The 22875-nt window shown below is 46.5% G+C and overlaps 2 protein-coding genes across 15 annotated transcripts in view; both read right to left on the reverse strand.

Annotated features, from left to right (window-relative positions):
* Positions 1-5401: 5401 nt before the first annotated feature.
* NUDT16 (nudix hydrolase 16) lies at positions 5402-6981 on the reverse strand. Of its 2 annotated transcripts, XM_005201965.4 has the most exons (3): positions 6804-6981; positions 6440-6709; positions 5403-5727 (listed from the first exon to the last, which is right to left on the reverse strand). In XM_005201965.4, exons 1-3 carry the CDS (start codon positions 6939-6941, stop codon positions 5548-5550), a joined length of 588 nt encoding a protein of 195 aa, XP_005202022.1. In that variant the 5' UTR covers positions 6942-6981; the 3' UTR covers positions 5403-5547. The 2 variants fall into 2 exon arrangements, with proteins under 2 accessions (NP_001069028.1, XP_005202022.1); NM_001075560.1 differs by having other exon boundaries at positions 5402-6709; positions 6804-6939.
* A 5472-nt stretch (positions 6982-12453) lies between these two features.
* The window catches only part of NEK11 (NIMA related kinase 11), a 282360-nt gene continuing 271938 nt past the window's right edge, over positions 12454-22875 (reverse strand). For 7 of the 13 annotated variants that reach the window (XM_059889282.1, XM_015473593.3, XM_010801632.4 and 4 more), the window contains one exon: positions 20034-22188. In XM_059889282.1, the coding sequence (XP_059745265.1) occupies positions 21897-22188 (292 nt within the window). In that variant the 3' untranslated portion in view covers positions 20034-21896. Of the gene's footprint in view, positions 19725-20033; positions 22189-22875 lie in introns of those variants that run through there. The other 6 variants (XM_015473596.3, XM_024996419.2, XM_059889273.1 and 3 more) reach the window with 5 other exon arrangements.

A 22875-nucleotide genomic window follows, 5' to 3' on the forward strand; every position in this document is an offset into this window, starting at 1 on the left:
ATGTAGAAGGTTCAGGCAACATGAAAATCCATAAAGAAGGAAGGTTCAGAGGGTTGCTCTGTCATTTATTCCAGTTTTATCACGTTGTGCTCAGAGAACGTGATGTGTACTCGGTCATTTCAGAGGTGGTACAGACTGGAGAGGATTTACTGAGGTTTTCTAAGGCCCAATGGCCTGATCTCCTTCAGAATGGACTGGTTGGATATCCTTGCAGTCCAAGGGACTCTCAAGAGTCTTCTCCAACACCACAGTTCAAAAGCATCAATTCTTCCATGCTCAGCCTTCTTCACAGTCCAACTCTCACATCCATACATGACCACTGGAAAAACCATAGCCTTGACTAGACAGACCTTTCTTGGCAAAGTAATGTCTGTGCTTTTGAATATGTTATCTAGGTTGGTCATAACTTTTCTTCCAAGGAGTAAGCGTCTTTTAATTTCATGGCTGCAGTCACCATCTGCAGTGATTTTGGAGCCCCAAAAATAAAGTCTGGGATTTCTTTGGAAGGAATGATGCTAAAGCTGAAACTCCAGTACTTTGGCCACCTCATACGAAGAGTTGACTCATTGGAAAAGACTCTGATGCTGGGAGGGGTTGGGGGCAGGAGGAGAAGGGGACAACAGAGGATGAGATGGCTGGATGGCATCACTGACTCGATGGACATGAGTCTGAGTGAACTCCGGGAATTGGTGATGGACAGGGAGGCCTGGCGTGCTGCGATTCATGGGGTCGCAAAGAGTCGGACATGACTGAGCAACTGAACTGAACTGAACTGAACTGAACTGAATCAATGAGTAATTTGGTAAATGTTTAAAGGTAAATTCTCTCCTTCAGTCAACAGAGTTCAGGATTTCTCTTTTAGGCAAAGTATATTATTCTGTTGGACTTTGTGTCAAAGTTTTTTATCTGGAATATGGAGATAACATAATAGTGTCTCTATCTGATGTGGCTGGGCTAAGTTACATACGTTAATACATGAAAAGAGCTGAGAATAGTGTCTGCAACACAGTAAGTGCTTACACAGTAAGCATGCTTAATTGTTGCCATCATGGTCATTATTTTTATATCCTAGATTCTGTACTTAAATGGAATTTTGTCTGCCAAGGATTAAAGAACTGGGTTTGTGGCTTCCCAACCTTTTTCTGTTGATTTCTCCTGGTATTTTCCATAGATTCGCTGTATACAATCTGAACTTCATGTGATCATAGTGGATAAACTCTCAATTAAAGAATCCTTGAGTAATTTTAAGCTGATAGAAATCTAGTCCCTTAAACCCTTTCCTCCATGCTGCCAGCTGTTTGTGTCTTACCCCATCTTTCCTCTTAGTCCATGTTTTCCTCAAATTTCCTGAGCAAAACTGCTTCTGTGGGTTGGAATCAGTTTTCTAGAGCAGGCTCTTTATCATTTACCGCTGGTGTTCCTGTCCCTTTATGAATAGATGCATGTTATCTCCTGTTTCCTTCAGTGAATTGGAGGTGATTTTTCTACTCCTTTGCCCTCAAACAAGCACAGGTTCACCATTCTGCTCTCCCCTCCCTGTTAACCCCAACTCTGCCTACATCCTTACCTGGAACGAGTCCTGGACAACTGGAGGTTGTGAACTGATCAATCCATCCTTCAGCAGCCAGAAAAGCCTGAGAGTCCAGGGGTGTGGGTAAGTTGCCCTCCCTGGAGTTTTTCCAAAGGCTGTTTTTTTTTTTTTCCTTTTACTGAAAACCCCACCAAAGTCATCTGCCTGTGGAGGATAACAGGACCTGGTGGGGAGCAGGGGTGAGAAGCCCACAAGACAGCCTCCTTTCTCTGCTTTTAGGCCTCTGCCAGGCTGCCTTTACCTGGAGGGAATCTGAACTTCCCCTTTCCTTCCTCCTTCAGAGTCAGAAAGTGGGGGATGGGGGGTGGTGGGGAGGGGACGAGGCCACGTGGTTTCTCTTCCTGGGAGTTTTCTGTGGCCTTCGGGCCACGGTGGATGTTTCTCTATGCCATGTCCTTCCTCCTCAGAAGTGAACGTGTTTTAGGTATAATCCCCCACCTCCTGCTCTCTGTCCATCTCTAAGGCAGGTCAAAGTCCAGCGTTCATTAGTTGGGCTCAAATTCTGCTGCCATTCACTAATTTCATCACAGTTTCTCTAGTTTTTTTTTCTCCTGTTCATTTTTCCATGTGGAGGAAAGTGTTTGGGGGGAAAAAGTACCCTGTGCAATAAACTAAAGTCACAGGCACCTCTTCCCACACCTGCATGTCTGCCCTGGTCTGGTTCACTCAGAAGCCTTTGGGCTGAGCAACCAGGAAGGTGGTGGGCACTCTCCTCAAACATTTCTGATCAAAGCAGCAGCTCTACCAGAAATTCGATCACATCATGTTTCTGCAAATGATTCAAATTTAGGTCTCAACACATCCAAAATGACCTTGATTCCACCCCCTCCAAAAGCTCATGTGATTCCCTTTCAGTTCTGCCGGGCTTTTCCTTCATCCATAATTTGGACCGTACAGTCAAAGCTATAACTTTTCCAGTGTCATGTACAGATGTGAAAGTTGGGCCATAAAGAAGTATATGTGCTTAGTCATTCAGTCTTGTCTGACTCTTTCAACCCCATAGACTGCCAGGCTCCTCTGTCCATGTGGATCCTCCAGGTAAAAATACTGGAGTGGGTTGCCATGCCCTCCTCCAGGGGATCTTCCCAACCCAATGATCGAACCCAGGTCTCCTGCACTGCAGGTGAATTCTTTACCATCTGAGCCATCAGGAAAGCCCAGGAATATTGGAGTGGGTAGCCTATTCCTTCTCCAGGGGATCTCCCAACTCAGGAATCAAACCGGGGTCTCCTGCATTGCAGGTGGAGTCTTTGGCTGAGTGCCAAAGAACTGATGCTTTGGAACTGTGGTGCTGGATGACTGTTGAGAGTTCTTTGGACAGCAAGGTCAAACCAGTCAATCCTAAAGGAAATCAACCTTGAATATTCATTGGAAGGACTGATGCTGAAGCTGGCTTCAATACTTTGGCCACCTGATGTGAAGAGCTGACTCATTGGAAAAGACCCTGATGCTGGGAAAGATTAAGGTGGTGACAGAGGATAAGATGGTTGAATGGAATCACTGACTCAAAGGACATGAGTTTTGAGCAAACTCAGGAAGATAGTGAAGGACAGGGAAGCCTGATATGCTGCAGTTCATGAGGTTGCAGAGTCAGACATGACTTGGTGACTGAACAATAACTTGAACAACTTAAGACACCAACTGAAAAGTCACCCCTGAGTCCTCTCTCCGTCCTCCAGCCAGCCCATCAAGGGCTTGTCAATGCTGCTGCCATCTCTCAAGCATCCCCACTTCTCCACCTCCTCTGCCATCCAGGCCCAGATCAGCACCACTTCCCACATCCCTCCTACCCTCTCCAGGCCTCGTTCCACACTCCTCACCCCTGACCATGGCCTGTAGGCCTCTGCACGTCTGGTTCCTGCTTTACTTTCCCTTGCTTACTTTATTTCTTTATTTTTTAAGTATTTATTTGGCTGTGTCAGTTCTTAGCTGCAGCATGTGGGATCTTTCATTGTGGCACTTCAGCTTAGCTTGCATGCAGCATGTTGTATCTTCCTGGACCAGGGATCGAACTTGAGTCTGCATTGACAGGTGATTCCCAACCACTGGACCACCAGGGAGGCCCCTCCCCTTGCTTACTTTAATTATACTGGTCCTTTCAATTCCCCAGACCATGCTCTGGTAAAGCAGGCTGCAGATTCTTGGCATCATCCCCTGCCACCCTCAATTGAGAAGTGGAGTCTCATTTCCTACCTTTGTTTTAGGATAATTTGCCCAGATTCCTCCTCAGGGCTTTAATATCCAGAATCCTCTCCCCACACTCCTCTCTGGCTCCATTCTTCAACCTAAATGCTCTTCAGAGGCCCTTCCAGACCACCTCAACTAAAAGTGAAAATAACAAGGTGGAACCTGAAGCTGTCCTTTATTTCCTTCTTAATGTTGTTCAGTTGCCCAGTGGTGTCAGACTCTTTGTGACCCCATGGACTGCAGCACACCAGGCCTCCCTGTCCCTCACCATCTCCCAAAGTTTGCCCAATTTCATGTCTATTGCATCAGTGATGCCATCCAGCCATCTCATCCTCTGATGCCCTCTTCTTCTGCCCTCAATCTTTCCCAGCATCAGGGACATTTCCAATGAGACAGCTGTGTGCATCAGATGACCAAAAGACTAGAGCTTCAGCTTCAGCATCAGTTCTTCTGAGTATTCAGGGTTGAGTTCCCTTAAGATTGACTGGTTTGATACAGACATATAGACATAAATAAAACAAGCAAATAAGCATCATAATTTACTGTATCTTCCTCTCTAGAGCAGGGGTTGGCAAACTGTGGCCCACACCTTTTTAAATGATTTTACTGGAACAGTCACACCCATTGTCCATTGCTACTTCTGCCATGGCAGTTACACAGTTGCTACAAATGCCATGTGTCCTACCCAGCCTCAGATACCTACCATTTGGCTCTTTAAATATCCTGGCTGCACAGAGAGTAAAATCTGTAGCTCTTTCATCCTTAGATCAACAGTACCTAATACAGTTAATTGGTTAAAGGGACTGAAGAGCTTTGAAGCCTGGCTATAAGCCCTTCTTTACTAGGGGGCTCTTTGTGGTGCAGCAGGGCACGGCCAGATCCCTTCACTGTCCTGAGTCTAAGAGGTCCCAAATGGAAACCCTGGAGGAGATGCACCAGAACCCAGGAGTCTTAAGTCCAAGGTCAGTCCAAGGAGGCCAAACCCTTTCCTCATCCCTTCTGCTCAGTTTCAGAAGAGGACAGGGGGTAGGTTAGGGCCCTCTACCAGCTTTCAGGGAATATTGCTCTGACCAACCCCTTAGGCAAGGAAGAGACCATACTTTCAGGGGAAAAATAGGTCCCTCTGCTTCTCTGCTTTCTCTACCAAGTATGGGCTGGGCTAGACTTTGGGAACAGCCATGTAGGAGTGTAGAGAAAGACTCTTCCTGGTTCAGAAGCTCCTCCCCAGCAAGGAAGTGAGTATGCTGATATGCCACTTCCTGCTTAAACTGGACATCACAAGGGATGGGGGGAGGCACAAGCTTATGTGTGTCCTTAGTTGCTCAGCTGTGTCCGACGCTTTGTGACCCCATGGACTGTAGCCCACCAGGCTCCTCTGTCCACGGGGGTTCTCCAGCCAAGAATCCTAGAGTGGGTTGCCATGCCCTCCTCCAGGGGGTCTTACCAACCCAAGGATAGAACCCAGGTCTCCCGCATTGCAGGTGGACTTTTTACTGTCTGAGCCACCAGGGAAGCATGTGCACAAATATAAAGAAAAGAGGCAGGCTCTGAGAATCTGTCAGGCCCCCAGGATGAGCTGCAGATTTTTGCCACTGATGCCATGAGTCACCACGGGGTCCTCTGCTCAGAACACATTACATACTCTTTTAATCTGTTATCATATATCAAGCCCAGGCCCAGAAGAGAAAACATTCCCTTTTTCCTCCCTGCCTCCCCAGTACAAAGGCCCTGATCTCAGGCAGGTTTCATGGGTCCATGGAGGGCTGCCTCTAGGGAGGAGTTGAAATCTTAAGGCGTGCAAAAGAGCCAGGTTCCAGCAGTCCCAGGTTCTGGACGGCTTCCAGCAGCTGTTCCCGTGCATTTCCAATAAAGGTATTCTCCAGGAAGGCAGGCAGGCCTCCCACACCATCCCGCAGGGTATACAGGGGCACCCGCACCAGGCCCAGCACCTGGGAAAGGAAAGAGACAGGAGACTCTGGAAATTCAGGGAGCTTATCCTAGCCAGATCTTTCTAGATCAGAGGTCTAACCCCTTATCAGTTCAACATAATGAGGCCTGAGCATGCACACCTCTGGGGACGTAGAGGGCACAGGTCTTTGCAGACAAATAACCCAGGTTGTGTTATACATCTCACAAATGCCAACCCTTCCCACACCACCTTAGTGGCTCCCATCTCCAAAACGCACACTACACCAGTTTCTCAAAATTTGGTACCCAAGGCAGCCACATTAGCACTATTTAGGAACTTTTGAAAAATTCAAATTCTCATGTCTTTCTCCCCTCCCCAGCTGAGCAATTATGGGAGTGGGGTCGGTAATCACTGTTTTAATAAGCCTCTTAGATGATCCTGACTAGCATACACAATCTATCCCTCTCTCCCCTAGCCCAAGTGCCAAAGTTTTCCAAAAAACATCAGGCAAGAAAAAAATAGGGCCTAAAGTGCCAAGTCTGCCATTATAAAGTGGTAGCAGAAGAGTGATTTGGGTGGCTGAGTTTTAGAAAGACAATGCAGAGGCCTGTAAAGAGGAGAGAGAGCAAGATCTTTGCAGGGAGGCCAGGTTGGCTGTAATTAATCACCCAGACACCAACTACACGAGGATAAAGCTGGGACAGGCCTTCCGGGGCTGGAGGAGGCGGGGTGGGGTCCTGGGCTGGCCCCACCTCCAGCCCGTGGTCTCGGGCGCGAGGCGCGCCCATCTCCACCGCAGTCAGCTGCTCCAGGGTCAGGAGCTTAGTGTAGAAGTGCGCCACCACGCGCGGCCGGGACCCAGCGTGGGAGCTGCGGTAGTCAGCGCGCTCCACACGAAAGGCGCCCGCAGCCTCGCCCAGCTCCTCGCCCAACTCGCGATTCAGCCCGTCCTCCAAGCTGCCGTCGCGCAAGTCCACGAAGCCGCCAGGGAAGCCCAGGCGCCCATCAAAGCGCATCTGCATCTGTGGAAAAGGGAAGCTGGGATGGCCGGGGACGCCCAAGGCGGCCTGGCCGCGGGGCGGGGGCGGGCGGTGGCCGGGAGCGCCCCCTCCTCACCAGCACGGCGTAGCGTAGCGGAATGCGGCCAAAGAGCAGCCCTGGGTCCGGTGCGTAGAGCAGCGCGTGGCACGCGTGCCGCCAGCCCGGCCCCAGATGCAGGGCTTCCGACAGCTCAAGCCTACGCATACCGGCCATGGCCTGCCTTCCCCAGCTCTGTGGCGCGGAAGGCCCAGATAGGCAGCCGTGGGCCACCAGAACCAATCTCTGCAGGGCCCGGGGCGGGGCGCGGTGGTACGGACCAATCCCTGCAGGGCCCTGCGGCCAGGGCCAATCCCTGCGGGGCTCGGGCGGGACGCGGCAGCGGCCGCAGCCAATCAGAGCGGGACCTGTGGGACACCTGGAAAGTGGCCCTGGGCCGGGGCGGGTGCTGCAGGAGTGGCGGGATTCTGGACGCGGAAGGACTCCCGTGATAGTGCTGCAGTCACAGTCTAGCTTAAGGGTACTTCACCAGTGTTGGGATTGCTGAGTCGTGCGCAGAGGTTTTCTGCCTGCGTAGAGTTTATTTAATTAGGGACAGGGATGCGTCCTGGGAGCCACACCTGGTTAGTCTAGATGGTTCCCCGGGCCTGCGGTGGAAGGGAATAGAGCAGAATTGGCTCAGAGCCTCGACCTATCCTGTACAGTGGGGACAGAGATGGGTTTAAGAGCCATCCTGAGGGTGGTACTGCAGGGACTTAATAGCTGATTGAGTGGGTGGGGAGGGATACTTTGCCAGCGTGATGGCAGGGTTTCCGGCCTGGATGGATGGCGCTGTCACTTTCTGGGATGGGTATTATAGGATGTGGTGTGGGGGTTGTAGTTCTGGTCAGGGCTTGGGGGTGGCGGTAAGTGGTGGATAGAATGGACAAGACCCCGAGATTTTCCCAGAAAGGGCTGTGTTTGAAACCCCTGTGGGCGCAGGAAGGAGAGAGAGCAAGAGTCATAGGTAGAAGTGTCCAAGGCTTTCTAGGCTCAGACCACTGAAGGAAGGAAGGTGGGGAACAGCCCACCCCCAGAACTGGAGGCTCCTCAGCGCCTGATGCTGAGTGAGGAACAGGGGTTCAGGATCCCTCATCCTAAACCTCTACACCTTTTTTCAGGCTCTGCATTCTATGTAGGTTCTCTCTTCATCAGCAGTCGGTATTTATTATACAAAGGATAGGAGGAGTCAGCTTCTAGAGAGGCTGGGCTTGGAGTCACAGCCTGTAAATGACAGCATGTGGTAAGAAAAAGCCCAAGAACCTTCCCAGACACAGGCTGGCTTTAACAAAAGTCAGTCAACTCTCTCTGTTAAGTAGAGCGAATACCAGCCTATTAGGCTTCCTGAAAGCCTTTGACTGTGTGGATCACAATAAACTATGGAAAATTCTGAAAGAGATAGGAATACCAGACCACCTGACCTGCCTCTTGAGAAATTTGTATGCAGGTCAGGAAGCAACAGTTAGAACTGGACATGGAACAATAGACTGGTTCCAAATAGGAAAAGGAGTACGTCAAGGCTGTATGTTGTCACCCTGCTTATTTAACTTCTATGCAGAGTACATCATGAGAAACACTGGACTGGAAGAAACACAAGCTGGAATCAAGATTGCTGGGAAAAATATCAATAACCTCAGATATGCAGATGACACCACCCTTATGGTAGAAAGTGAAGAGGAACTCAAAAGCCTCTTGATTAAAGTGAAAGTGGAGAGTGAAAAAGTTGGCTTAAAGCTCAACATTCAGAAAATGAAGATCATGGCATCCGATCCCATCACTTCATGGGAAATAGATGGGGAAACAGCGGAAATAGTGTCAGACTTTATTTTGGGGGGCTCCAAAATCACTGCAGGTGGTGACTGCAGCCATGAAATTAAAAGACGCTTACTCCTTGGAAGGAAAGTTATGTCCAACCTAGATAGCGTATTCAAAAGCAGAGACATTACTTTGCCAACAAAGTTCCGTCTAGTCAAGGCTATGGTTTTTCCAGTGGTCATGTATGGATGTGAGAGTTGGACTGTGAAGAAGGCTGAACACTGAAGAATTAATGCTTTTGAACTGTGGTGTTGGAGAAGACTCTTGAGAGTCCCTTGGACTGCAAGGAGATCCAACCAGTCCATTCTGAAGGAGATCAGCCCTGGGATTTCTTTGGAAGGAATGATGCTAAAGCTGAAACTCCAGTACTTTGGCCACCTGATGCGAAGAGTTGACTCATTGGAAAAGACTCTGATCCTGGGAGGGGTTGGGGGCAGGAGGAGAAGGGGATGACAGAGGATGAGATGGCTAGATGGCATCACTGACTCAATGGACGTGAGTCTGAGTGAACTCCGGGAGTTGGTCATGGACAGGGAGGCCTGGCGTGCTGCGATTCATGGGGTCGCAAAGAGTCGAACATGACTGAGTGACTGAACTGACTGAACTGAGGTGGCTCAGCGGTAAAGAATCTGCCTGCCAATGCAGGGGACACAAGAGATGCAGGTTTGACCCCTGGGTGGGGAAGATCCCATGGAGGAGGGCATGGTAACCCATGCCAGTATTCTTGCCAGGATAATCCCATGGACAGAGGAGCCTGGGAGACTGAAGTCCATGGGGTTGCAAAGAGCCTAATACTGAGCAGGTAGGCACATACCAACCTATTGGGGATATTAAGAGACTTAGAGCACTCAGAACAGTGCTAGGCACAGCAAATGTAGCTATCTTTGGAGTTCAGGGTGGGCCAGAGAGCTGTGTAAAGGCTGGCACTTGGAGCTCACCAGGCCTCAGCATGGGGTAGGTTGGGGTAGGGGGTGGGGGTGGAGTGAGGGATCATCTTTCCTAGCTTAGTCTTCTTAATAAATGGCAGAGATGGCATCTACTGACAGAGGCAATTGAATCAAAGTGATGAAACTGTATGTGTGATATAAGTCATTCCCCTCTTAGAGTTCTAGAAAATTTAAGAAATTTCCAGGGGTCTAGAAATTGCCAAGGTTAAACAATTAAACTTTGCAAAAAGCTAATAAAAACTGCCAATTCCAGAATGTAAATTGGTGTAGCCACTGAGGAAAACAGTACGATGTTTTCTCAAAAAACTGAAAATAGAGCTGCCATATGACCCAACAATTCCACTCCTGGGTATATATCCAAAAACAAGACAAAGACAAACAAACACTTATTGAAATTGAAAAAGATACATGCACTCCAGTGTTCGTGGAAGCATTATTTACAATTGTCGACCAACCAGAATGTCCACTGACAGACAAATGGATAAAGAAGATGTGGTATAAATACAATGGGATACTACTCAGCCATAAAAAAGAATGACTTGGAGGGTGTTGTGTTAAGTGAAATGAGTCAGACAGAGACAAATGCTGTATGATACCACATATATAGAATCTAAAAAAAATACCATAAACTAGTGAATATAACAAAAAAGAGGCAGACTCACAAATTTAAGAGAACAAACTGGTGGTTACCAGTGGGGAGAGGGAAAAGGGAGTGGCAATATAGGGGCAGGGGACTATGAGGTACAAATATTAGGCATAAAGTAAACTACAAGTATATATTGTACAACATGGAGAATATAGCAAACATTTTATAATAACTAAATGGAGTATAACCTTTAAAACTTAAGAATCACTATATTGTATACCTATAATTTATATAATATTACATGTCAACTATACCTCAACAACAAAAATATAATAAGAGAAAAAACCCTGCTAATTCCAAGGTTCCATCCCAGACAAAGGGATCAGAATCTCTGGAAGTGGCACTGAGGCATAAGTGGATTTCTTTTTTTTTTAACTATTTGTTTATTTTTGGCTGTGCTGGGTCTTCACTGCTGCATTTGGGCTTTCTTTGGTTGCGGTGAGTGGGGACCACTCTGGCAGTGGTTTCTCTCGCTGCAGTGCACAGGCTCCAGAGCACGGGCTAGTAGTTGGGACACACGTGCTCAGTTGCCCCACGGCATGTAGGATCTTCCCGGACCAGGGGTTGAACCACGTCCCCAGCACTGGCAGGTGGACTCTTGACCACTGGACCACCAGGAAAGTCCCATAAGTGTTTTTTATATGCATTTGAGGTGACTCTGATAAGGAACCAGGGCCGAAAACTGTGCCCTAAACTTAACCCTTACCCTTAACACTCTAAAGGTTACTTGGTTTCTCTCTAGAAGGGCTTCCTTGAGGATTTAGGGTCGATCATGCCTTTTTCCAGGGCTTCGAGAGATTGTATCCTCTAATGGCTGCTTGAAAGAGACTTTTAATTCAGCTATTTCTATGGCAACGTGAACACCTATGAAACCAAGACAATAGCTCTACAAGAAAATGACTGGAGACCAGAGCTTTTCCAGGATGGATGAATATGGAAGCCATCAAGACCCTCCGGCCTGGCCTGCTTTTCCAAACTGCTCTCTGCCTTTGCTGGGGGAGCCCCAGTCTCTGCCCCAACCTCTCCTTTTCCACCTCCTGAGGCGGATTGCCCAGCAGCTGGGGCTAAAGATCGAGAGCTGAGCCACTAGCCTCCAAATATGCTCCCAGTTCAAGAGCAAAAATAGCTCAGTGTTCAGCCTCAGAGACTGCTTAGGGAACTTATTCATGATTTTTAAGTAAATGAGAAGAGAGCTCTACCTCAGGCAGCCAAATAGTTGATGATGTTGTTGTTCAGTTGCCCAGCTGTGTCTGACTCTTTGCATGGACTGCAGCATGTCAGGCTTCTCTGTCCTTCACTATCTCCCAGAGTTTGCTCAGACTCATGTCCACGAAGTTGGTGATGGCCATCCAACCATCTCAACCTCTGTCATCCCCTTTTCCTCCTGCCTTCAATCTTTCCCAGCATCAGGGTCTTTTCTAATGAGTCAGCTCTTCCCATCAGGTGGTCACAGTATTGGAGCTTCAGTTTCAGCATCAGTCCTTCCAATGAATATTCAGGACTGATTTCCTTTAGGATTGACTGACTAGATCTCCTTGCAGTCCAAGGGATTCTCAACAGTTTTCTCCAATGCCACAGTTAAAAAGCAATCAATTCTTCAGTGCTTAGCCTTCTTTATGGTCTCACATTGGTACATGACTACTGGAAAAACCAGGTTTTTCTTTCTATAGAGGTTCCAGTTATTCAGAGAAGAAAGATGAAGTCAATCAAAACTTTGCTGTTTTTTACACTTTAAAGAATTAAGAGAGCCTAAGAAATGATCATCAATGGCTGCCAGCATCATTAAAATGATGGAAAAATGTCCCACCTATGAAATATTCTTGCCCAAAAACTGAATTTGAATTTAGTTATCATATTATAAGAAAAAAAAATATTTTTCAAATATCAGGAAGAAGTTAGGGTGATCCAGGTAGTAGTGGATTAGAGTTGGAGACATCAGTTAAGAATCTGTTTAGATATTGAGGGTTATATACAGAAACATTTTTGGATAAGTGTATATTCAAGGGACATTTAGTATACATACAAATATCCTTGCTTTGTCAGCTGGGAGGGCCTAAATGAAGTGATTCCCTGGGAGCAACAAGCACACCCAGTGCCCAGATCTTGATTTGTTACCATTTCCCAGTAAAAGGAACCAGGACTCCTTGGAGAAACACTGATTCAAGCACTGGGCCAGGAAATATACACAGTGGATAGATAATGAGCTCAGAGCATCTTGTGACACCAGAAAGTTAGGAAGTACACTGAAAATTCATCAATCAATCAATAATGGGGGGGGGGGGGGACATACTGATGGGAGTTTGTCAAAGCGGCAGGGACACAGGAGCCAACTGAAAGAACTCCCTACAGCCAAAGTTGAAACATTCTGGGCAAGAAAATAAAGCTCTATTGGGTTATAACCCAAAGATGAAATAAATCTCCACAGGTCTACACTGATATAAATTATGAAAAAGTACATAAATAGAAAAGAAACAAGTCTACTCAGTAGTTAAAATAATTTATATAGAGGCTCTGCCCCTAAGGGGTAAGTAAAACTGCCACTCCTCCAGTGTGGGCTATGAGCACAGGGGACCTAACAGAATGGGGTAGGGCGGGGGCTCTGTAACTGGGGAAACCTGACACTGTTACCTCTGCACCTCGGCCAGGTGATCCAGAGCAGCATCAACAGTGGCATGTCTTGTGGGTGCCATGCACTCGTGTTATGATGGTGATTATAGGGGTGACTGCATGAACTATCTGGGATCTCTGTACTGTCTTCACATTTTTTCTGTAAATCTAAACTTCTAAAAATAAAGTTTAGGTTTTTTTTTTTTTTTTAATTCAGGATGATGCAATCTAGACTGAAGGAAACTTTACAAAAGAAATGAGCTAGTTTCTTCAGTAAATTAATTACAAGGGAAGAGGAGATGGGGGCAGAATCCATACATTAAAAGAGATTGAGGAGACATATCTAGTGAAGGGATTATTTAGATCCTAATCTGAAGAAACAAAGACTGTGGGGGAGATGTGAATGCTGAGTGGATATTTGATCTATAGGAATTATTGATCATGTTGTAAGTGTAGTTGGATAAGGAAATGGCAACCCACTCCACTATTTTTGCCTGGAGAATTCCATGGACACAGGAACCTGGTGGGCTACAGTCCCTGGGGTCACAAAGAGTCAGACACAACTGAGCGACTAACACTTTTAAGTGTAATAGTAGTGTGGCTTTCTACAAAAAAAGATTCTTTTAGAGATACATGCTGAAATATTTATGAATGATAAAAAAATTAACCAGCGAGGGAGTAATGGTGAGACTATAAATAAAATCAAGATTGGCCACAAATTGATCATTTCTGAAGCTAAGGGATAGTTCCCTAACAAAGGCATACTATATTATTCTCTTTATATATAGTTTGATGTTTTTTATAGTAAAAAGTTAAAAAGCTCTTTGACTTCTCGTGAAGTTAAAGGTAAAGGTTATAATTTACATTTGAATAAAGCTTTGCATTTCACAAAACGCTTTCACAGAGAAGATCTCTTTTGGTCCAGGAGATGGGGGGAGAGAGGTGAGAGTTTGGTTTTACTTTTTAGGCAAAAGAAGACTGCAAGCATCCCCCATTTGTCAGAAAATTTTACACCATCCCATTTAAGCCTCATAAAAGTTGCCAGGTGTTTCAAATGCAGAACCAAGATTAAGAACCGCTGATTTTGAAGACTATAGGATGGGAGGAGGGAGGGAAAGGAGGTGCCACCTGCAGAGAGCTGCCAGCAGGAGCCCACTGAGGTTTATCCATCAGTACTTAGTGAAAGGGCTAGATGCTGCTGTTATTATTAATTTTTAGGCATTCACATACCTGCAGTTACATCCAGCAGCCTTCAAGGAGGTGGCATTCTACAGAAGCCGGCTCTCTTCTTGATTATTTGCAGGCACAGCATCAAAAATATCCACAGCTGTGTTGTCTGGAGCTCATCAGGTGGGTCCATTTCAGTTAAAGGACAGAATTTTTCAGATACTTCCAGGTTCATACCTGGACCTCTCCCCGCTGAATACCCTACAAATGCCTCAAATCCAGCATACCCAGATACCCCCACCTCTGTGAATGCCTGTCCAGCCCGCCTTCTGGAAACCTAGGAGCCTCCCTGACATCCTGCTCCTTTGCCCACCCCAGGCAGCCCTCACTCCTCAGCTCCCTCTCCTGGTCTCCACCCTCGATGCCCAGACTCATCACATGATGATCAGGCTTCATCTTTGCACCTGGATCGGCCTAATATTGCTTTATCTCAGACGTTTTCAAACCTGCCCTCCACACAGTCTCAAGTTACAGCTCAAAGCCATGTCTTCCTCAGGGGCTGTGCACTTCTAGGGATTCAGCTAAGTAAACTCAACAGCTCATGTGTGGAGTTCTGTGGTGCCTAGTGGTTAGGGTTCTGGCCATTCACTGCCGTGGCCAGGGTTCAGTCCCTGCTTGGAGAGCTGAGATCCTGCAAGCTGTGTGACATGGCCAAAAATAGAGTAGTGTTTAGGAACCTAGTTCCCTGGTGGAGCAGAGGTTAAGATTCTGTGCTTCCAATGAAGGGGGCATGGGTTTGATCAGGTCAGGGAACTAAGATCCCACATGCCATGCTGTATGGTCAAAAAAAAAAAAAAACTAAAAAAAAAAACAGCTCACATGTGAACTTTGCCTTCTGTATTAGTGATCTGTTGCTGAAATGTACTGTAAAAGGTAGTGACTTAACAATAAACACATCTCATGGTGGCTGATGATCAGGAATTACAGAATGGCTCGCTAGATGGTTCTGGCTCAGAGTTTCTCATGCTGTTTTAGTTCAGCAATCAGCACGGGCTGCATCAGATGAAGGCTTGACTAGGGCAGAAGAATTTGTTTCCCAGGTGGCTCACTGTATGACTGGAAGTTAGAGCTGGTAGCAGAAGTCTCAGTTTCATGCCACATAGATCTTGCCATGGGGTTGCTCGAGTGCCCTCATGACACAGCGGCTGGCTTCTTTCAGAGTGAGGCACCCAAGGGAAAGCAACATGGGATCCATATCTTTTATGACTAGTGTCAGAAGTCATACATGACTTCTACAGGATCCTCCTGACCACAAGGTGATGCCACATGATAGGGAGCTGCACAGACAGAGCAGGATACCTACCAGAGGTGGGGGACCACTGGAGGTGTCTTGGAGACCAGCCACACACCTTCCTCTCAAACCTGCCATGGTCACCCTCACACTCGATGATCTAGTAGTGCAAAAAGATGGCATGTTCTTCATGCCTGTAAGATCTTTGTCTCCTTCTTGCCTGAATTTTCCCCCAGCTTTCAGTTCAGTTCAATTCAGTCACTCAGTTGTGTCCCCAGCTTTATTGAGGTATAATTGACCGAGAAAAACTGTATATATTTGAGGGGTACAACATGATGATTTGATATATTTGCTAGACATATACATCGTGAAATTACCACAATCAGGCTAATTAATGTATGTTATCACCTCACATAGTTACTATTTTGTGTGTGTGTGTATGTGGTGAGAACATTTAAGATTTATTTCTTGGCAAATTGTAAGTCTACAATAATACAGTATTATTAACTACAGTCCTTATGTACATAAAATCTCTAGAACTTATTCACTGCATATAACTGAAACATCGTGCCCTTTAACCAACTATCCCTGTAAGTTTCCTGCTCCTGAGTGATAATACAGCCGGAACAGTTCTGTGGCCAAACTCAGAGTCTGGGGGTAGGAAAATACCCCCTCCTATGACAGTGGGAAGAACTAAGAAGTTAAAAAGCAGTCAAGGGTCCAGGGAGGGGTGAACTGGAGCCAAAAATTCAATCTTTAAGAGCAGGAAAAAGCGTAATATTTTGGGACGAAAAAACTCTAGTTGCTGAATGATTGTCTCCCAACTAAACTTATAAATCTGCTTTGCAAATACTCTATTAGCATTAAGCTTTGTTTTCTGTGTAAATCTTAATGGCTCCAGGAGAATCCCCATTGACAGAGGAGCCTGGTGGGCTGCAGTCCATGGAATCACAAAGAGTTGGACACCACTGAGCAACTGAGCACAGCACAGCACTCCTAATGAGTATTTACAGATGTATTATTTCATAAGATATATTTGTTGGACTAAATTTCTGAATTTCCTTCTGAAGTTGGGGGAGAGCTGAGTATACTGAGGGCACTGGGGATGCAGCTCATGTAGGTTCCTGCATGTGAAGTGTGTTGAGACCTGGGCAGGACGTGGAGCTGGTCCTTGGCATCACTCAAAGGCCTTCCAGAGGTGCTTGCTTCACAGCCTCTCAGCTCTCAACTGACTGTAAGCAAATTCCTAGTCAAAGAGCTGGCTGAAAATGGCTGGCTGAAAAGTGTTGACTTTTGGGGTGTGTTTGGATGTCAGTACTAGAATCTTAACCACCTAAGGAGGCCTTCAGGGATGAATCTCCAATGATGGGGGAATCAGGCAGCCTAATAATAAAATTAATAATTTCTCCTCCAAAGTCGAGAGCATCTTAACAGCATATAAAGCATGTGCACACGAGCCCCATGAGCAATTCCCCATGATTCAACATGCGACATTATCTTGCTTATTTTTTATGGCAATCTTCAGGCAAAGGCAGGAATGGCCACAGTACGTGGTGAGAGTGGGTCCAGAATCCTAGTCATCAGGGTGGTGGTTGGTGGTTTAGTTGCTAAGTCGTGTCTGACTCTTTGCGACCCCATGGACTGCAGCCTTCCAGGCTCCTCTGCCTCTGGGATTCTTCAGCCAAGAATACTGGAGTGGGTTGCTATTTCCTTCTCCAGGGGATCTTTCCAACCCATGAATCGAACCCAGGTCTCCTGCATTGTAGGCAGATTCTTTACCAACTGAGCTATGAGGGAAATCATCTGGGAGCAAGTTCAACTGTTTTCCTTATGCAAACAAAGATCACTATCTTTTTATGTGGACCATTTTAAAAGTCTGTTGAATTTGTTGCAGTACTGTTTCTGTTTCATGTTTTTTTTTTTGCCACAAGGCATGTGTGATCTTAGTTCCCCAACCAAGGATTGAACTTGCACCCCCTGTATTGGAAGGCAGATTCTTAACCACTAGACTGCCAGGGAAGTCCCAGGAAGATCATTTTAAAATACTCTTTGCTGTGTGGCCACTCCTGTCCCTTTCCCCTCCCCTCTCTCTGTCTCTGCCTCTCTCTCACCCTTTCTTCTTCTCTTCCATTTTTCACTTTTCCTCCTTTATCATGTTGGTGGCCCTTCCCTTCTGACACAGTAGTTAAGGCACATGAGTTGCCCCACCATCGTGAAAGAGGAGTGGAGTATCTCCCCTTCTTGAGCTGCTGTCTATTTGTCTGCTTCCTTTATCCTGAGCCCAAAAAATGGACTGAGAGCTTTCCCTTTGGCCCCAGCCCCAAATACATTAAATAATTAATTCCCATCACTCTCCTTTGTGTGCCTTATTTCTATATCACCCAGAATAGCTGGTGGCATTTCCCCTGCATAAAGAGGAAGCAGAGAGGTCAGTTGGCATTTCTGAAATATATATGTATTTTACAAAGCCACGCAGTAGCAGGGCTTCTTTATTCCTTCATTCCTGTGACTGATTCATAACAAGCAGCTTCCTAGCTCTCCAATTGCTCAGCCAATTTCCACTTACCATCTTGCAATCTGGTCAGTGATTAATGCCCACCTGAGTATGGCTGAGGGACAAAGCATTTTCCCAATGGTAAAATCCAAAAGGAATTTTCTAGTCATTTTAAGTCTGTGCTGCCGTTCCCAGTAAACCAGTTGGAAAATAAACAAAGTGAGCTTCTTTTATAAGATGTGGAGCTCTGATCCAAGATGGTATTTCTTCCTATCTTTCCTTTCTGTGATGGCTGATACAGGGCACAGCATAAATCCTGGTGATAACATGTTTTCCTTCTGGACCTGTCTTCCTAGACATTGTAGGGGACAAGAATAGGCCACCTCCAAATATGCCACTTTGGCATAAGGATTATTTTGAGCTGAAAGTAATTAAGAAACAGCAGATGCAGGAAGAGCTCTGTTAAAAGCATCATTTCCCATGAGAAAAGCACCCTCCCTGCACTGGGGAAAGGATAACATTTTTATCACTGGAGATGGGGCACCGGTGCCGAGACAGATCTGTGCAGACTCCTAACTCACCCCTTATCTGCCACCAGTTCTATGTGTCTCCTTGTCACGGCCCCACAATTCACCCCCCTTGGAGCTCAAGTCTCTTTTCCCTCTGTTTTGTCACATCTCCACATATTGATCCCTGCTCTTTCGTCAAAATGGTGTTTAAGTTGTCAGGCCTGTTTCTTTGGCAGTCACTTCTTTCTAAAAAGCACCCCCCCACACACATACATATGTCATGTAAAAACATTAAATCAAATAAAATGTGTATCCTTTTTCTTGTGCTGTCTGTGGTCACTTTACTTTGAAGACTCCAGCTACAGAACCTAAGAGGGTAAGTTCAGTTCAGTCACTCAGTCGTGCCCAAGTCTTTGTGACCCCATGGACCACAGTACACCAGGCCTCCCTGTCCATCACCAACTCCCGGAGTTTACCCAAACTCATGTCCATTGAGTCCGTGGTGCCATCCAACCATCTCATCCTCTGTCGTCCCCTTCTCCACCCACCCTCAATCTTTCCCAGCATCAGGGTCTTTTCAAATGAGTCAGCTCTTCACATCAGATGGCCAAAGTATTGGAGTTTCAGTTTTACCATCAATCCTTCCAATGAACACTCAGGGCTGATCTCCCTTAGGATGGACTGGTTGGATCTCCTTGCAGTCCAAGGGACTCTCAACAGTCTTCTCCAACACCACAGTTCAAAAGCATCAATTCTTCGGCGCTCAGCTTTCTTTATGGTCCTACTCTCACATCCATACATGACCACTGGAAAAACCATACCTTGACGACATGGACCTTTGTTGACAAAGTTATGTCTCTGCTTTTTAATATGCTGTCTAGGTTGGTCATAACTTTCCTTCCAAGGAGTAAGTGTCTTTTAATTTCATGGCTACAGTCATCATCTGCAGTGATTTTAGAGCCCCCCAAAATAAAGTCAGCCACTGTTTCCACTGTTTGCCCATCATACTGTTCATGGGGTTCTCAATGCAAGAATACTGAAGTGGTTTGCCATTCCCTTCTCCAGTGGACCACATTTTGTCAGAACTCTCCACCATGACCCATCTGTCTTGGGTGGCCCTACATGGCATGGTTTAGTTTCATTGAGTTAGACAAGGCTGTGGTCTGTGTGATCAGATTGGCTAGGTTTCTGTGATTGTGGTCTCAGTCTGTCTGCCCTCTGATGCCCTTTCTCAGTGCCTACTGTCTTACTGGGGTTTCTCTTACCTTAGACGTGGGGTATCTCTTCACGGCTGCTCCAGCAAAGCACAGCCATTGCTCCTGACCTTGGCCGTGGGGTATCTCCTGTCAACCACTCCAGCGCCGTGCAGCCACCACTAGCCGCTCCATCTGGTAAGAGGGTAAAGGCAGTCTTTTCCCTCCTCCAGTGCCGAGGACCAGCCCCGGCTGATCCAGGGTATTCGAAGGGGAGACGGCGTCGGCGACCTATTCAAATGGTAATTAGAGATATAAAGAGTAATAGAATGAGGATAGCTCAGTAGGAAAATTCAGTGGAGAAAAGAGGCTGAGTAGCTTGGTTTACGCGGAAAATCAATATAACCCGTGACACCAGGTTAGCTCTGACCACGGAGGCCGCAGGCGCCCTCTCGAATAGCGGAAGGTGCCCCACCTTAGACACCTTCTCGAGTGGGTCTTAGAAGCCCAGGCAAATAAGTGGTCGCAGAGGATATCCACGCTCCAGATGGAGACTTCAGCCAGAAGTTAAAGGAAAGAATGACATGGGGAGACCAAGCATTGGTGAGCAAGGCCCATAGCTTTATTTTTAACAGGGGCTTTTATACCCTAAGTTACACATAGAGGATAATAGGGGATGCAAAGTCAGCAGTCTTTGGTTCTTATCAAAAACCAGGGTTTCTTTCCTGCAAATTTATCGTATACAAATGGTTTAGGTGATTTACATCATCTTCTGGCCAGAAGGCCTACTAACATTTTATGACTCTTGACAAGGACTTATCAACAAAGACTTATTTTCTCTGAGAGTAATTATTTTAAGGTTTGGTGCCATCTTCCAAAGATAAAATTGCATTCCTATAGGGCGGATGTGTAATGGGTTTACAACAAAGGAAAGAATTTATTACCTTAAGGGTCTAAAGTTACTAACACCAAGGCCAGTACTTATTTTTTCTATATGCCAACTATTAATTAATACACATTCAAGGATACAATTCAGGGGATGTGAAAACTTGGCAACAAGCATTGACTCATCAATGAAATCCTTTACTAGTTTATTCTGACAGTTTCTAACTCTCTGAGAGGCTGTAAGCTATTTGAATATCTTAAACTTCCCGTGCCTCTGGAGGCTGGGAGACTGTAAACAATCGTATGCGTAGCTGCAGGAGTCCGGGTAAACTTGTCAGGCGAGTTAGAGAGCCATCTGAGGGGTTTGGATTTAAACACTCCTAATTGCCCAGGAACTTTATTAATTGGAGCTGTAAGTTAACTCTTTGACAGAGAGAGAGCAAGATGGTGGTAGGGGACAGCCCCCAGTAAAGTCAGAGGTGAGAGCACAAAGCAATAAAGTAGGCAGACTCTGGTTTTTTGGGGGGGGAAATGCTCGAGAATATCCGGGCGGACTCCTGAGGCTCGATCCCGCCTTTGCGTATGCCGAGCCTCCTTCCTCATGACCTTTGTCACGAGCGGAATGCCTCACCGGCTCCCGGCACTCCAGTATGTTCTTAAATGCAGGGTGATGTTCCCTGGACATGTTTTACATGTGAAATAGTTAAAAATCTACCTATTTCCTCTTCTGACCCAAAAACTCACCCAAGTGTCAGGGAGGAGGAAATTTCCCCTCTGCCCCTCTTGAGTTCTTGTGACTGGACTAAAAATAAAATTGACACCAGACAGAGTATCAGGGACTTGAACCTGGCCAAAATCCAGGTTAGGACTCCAACCCACATGACTAGGACTCTCTCACTCTCTCTCTTTCTCTGGTGAAAAGATTTGATGAAGTAAGATTCTTATAGTAATGAGCACAGCACTGGACAATAATAGGCAACAAGTAAAGTCTTAGCTCCTCTACGTAGTAATTATCCTTAGATGGATGTGCTATGTTCAACAAGATACTTCTGGATAGGACAAGAGAAAAATAGGTGATTGATTTTATAGCCACGAATAAAAGTCGTTAATACTCCTTGGATGAGTTTGGGGAATACATCACAGAAAGGACTCACTCTCTCTTTACACATGTGCACTTCTTGCTTGCTAGGCATTCAAGGGTAAAGTGGGCCGAAAGCTGGCAACCTGAGACAGGTACCTCTGGCCCCTGAGAAGCAGCTCAGCACGTCAGAGGCTGGGGACCAACCCCCCTCAGGAGCAGGCTGCCCACAGTCCCTGGAGGCTCAGAGCAGTCGGCACTGAGTGGAAATGTGAAGAGCACGTGCCCTCTCCCAGGCCAAGGCCAGGGTGAGCCAACCCTGCTGGAGACCCAAAGGCACTAGAGCAGGACTACTCTTCAGGAAGACAAGCCGATCCATGTGCCTGTCTCACAGTATAGACCTGACAACACTAAGGCCCAAGCTGACTACTCTCTGAAGGAGATTGACAAGGGATTGAAGGTAGAGACCGCTGCTCTGCACCCAGGTCCCAGAACAGACGTCAGCGACAGTGCTGATGGATTTTCACAGGCGCCTTGTCCACTGGGACCTGCTTGCTTCTGACAGTTGCTTCATGATGGTTCTGGGGAAGAGTGACCCCTTCTGCCCTGGTGATCAGCAACTGCTCCTCAAAGTAGAGTAGTTGGTCAACCTCAAAACAGTCACTGGCTCGAGGTACCACTGTTTCCAGAGCTGCCCAGACCTCTGCCTCGCTGGCTCCCTGCTGCCTTGCTCTCTTGAGGTAACTGTAGACCTCCTCAAACACCTCCGCTCCCAGCTTCTGCACAGCGGATCTGCCAGGCAAGTCAGGAAAGAGCAAGAAAAGTTACACACTGAGAAACTGTACAGTCAGCCCTGTGTGTCCACAGGTGGTTGAAGCTGGGGGTGTGGAACCTGTGGATACCAAGGGTGACTGCACTGCCATTTTATACAAGGGACTTGAGCACCCATGGATTTTGGTATCTGCAGAGGGCAGGCACATTTCCTGGAACCAATCCTCCATGGATACCATGTTTGTGTTTTTTTTTGGATATCATGCTTTTTAAAATCATTAATTAGCGACTTTCCTGGTGGTCCTGGTGACTGAGACTCCATGCTCACAAGGCAGGGGACCCAGGTTTGATCCCTCCACAGGGAACTAGATCCCACACACTGTGCTCTCAGTGAAGGAGGACTGGTTGATCCATGGTGAGACAACTAGGTCCCACATGATGCAACTAAGACCCGGAGCAGCCAAATAAATAAATAAGTATAAAAAAAATTTTTTTAATGAAAAATGTGTGATGAATTAGGTTGATGATTATACAGTCGTCCCTTTGGCACGGCATTCATTCAGGACCCCTTGCAAATACCAAAACCATGGATGCTCAAGTCCCTTTTATAAAATGGCATAGTATTTGCATATAACCTATGCACATATCATGGAGAGGACAATGGCACCCCACTCCAGTACTCTTGCCTGGAAAATCCCATGGATGGAG

Source organism: Bos taurus, chromosome 1 (assembly GCF_002263795.3).
Source record: "Bos taurus isolate L1 Dominette 01449 registration number 42190680 breed Hereford chromosome 1, ARS-UCD2.0, whole genome shotgun sequence".
NCBI classification, from domain to species: domain Eukaryota; kingdom Metazoa; phylum Chordata; class Mammalia; order Artiodactyla; family Bovidae; genus Bos; species Bos taurus.

Coding starts and splice junctions, on each gene's coding strand:
- NUDT16 (NM_001075560.1), bottom strand. CDS start 6,932: ATGCGTAGGCTTGAGCTGTCGGAAGCCCTGCATCTGGGGCCGGGCTGG. Junction 6,710..6,803: donor CGCTACGCTACGCCGTGCTG/GTGAGGAGGGGG, acceptor CCTTTTCCACAG/ATGCAGATGCGCTTTGATGG.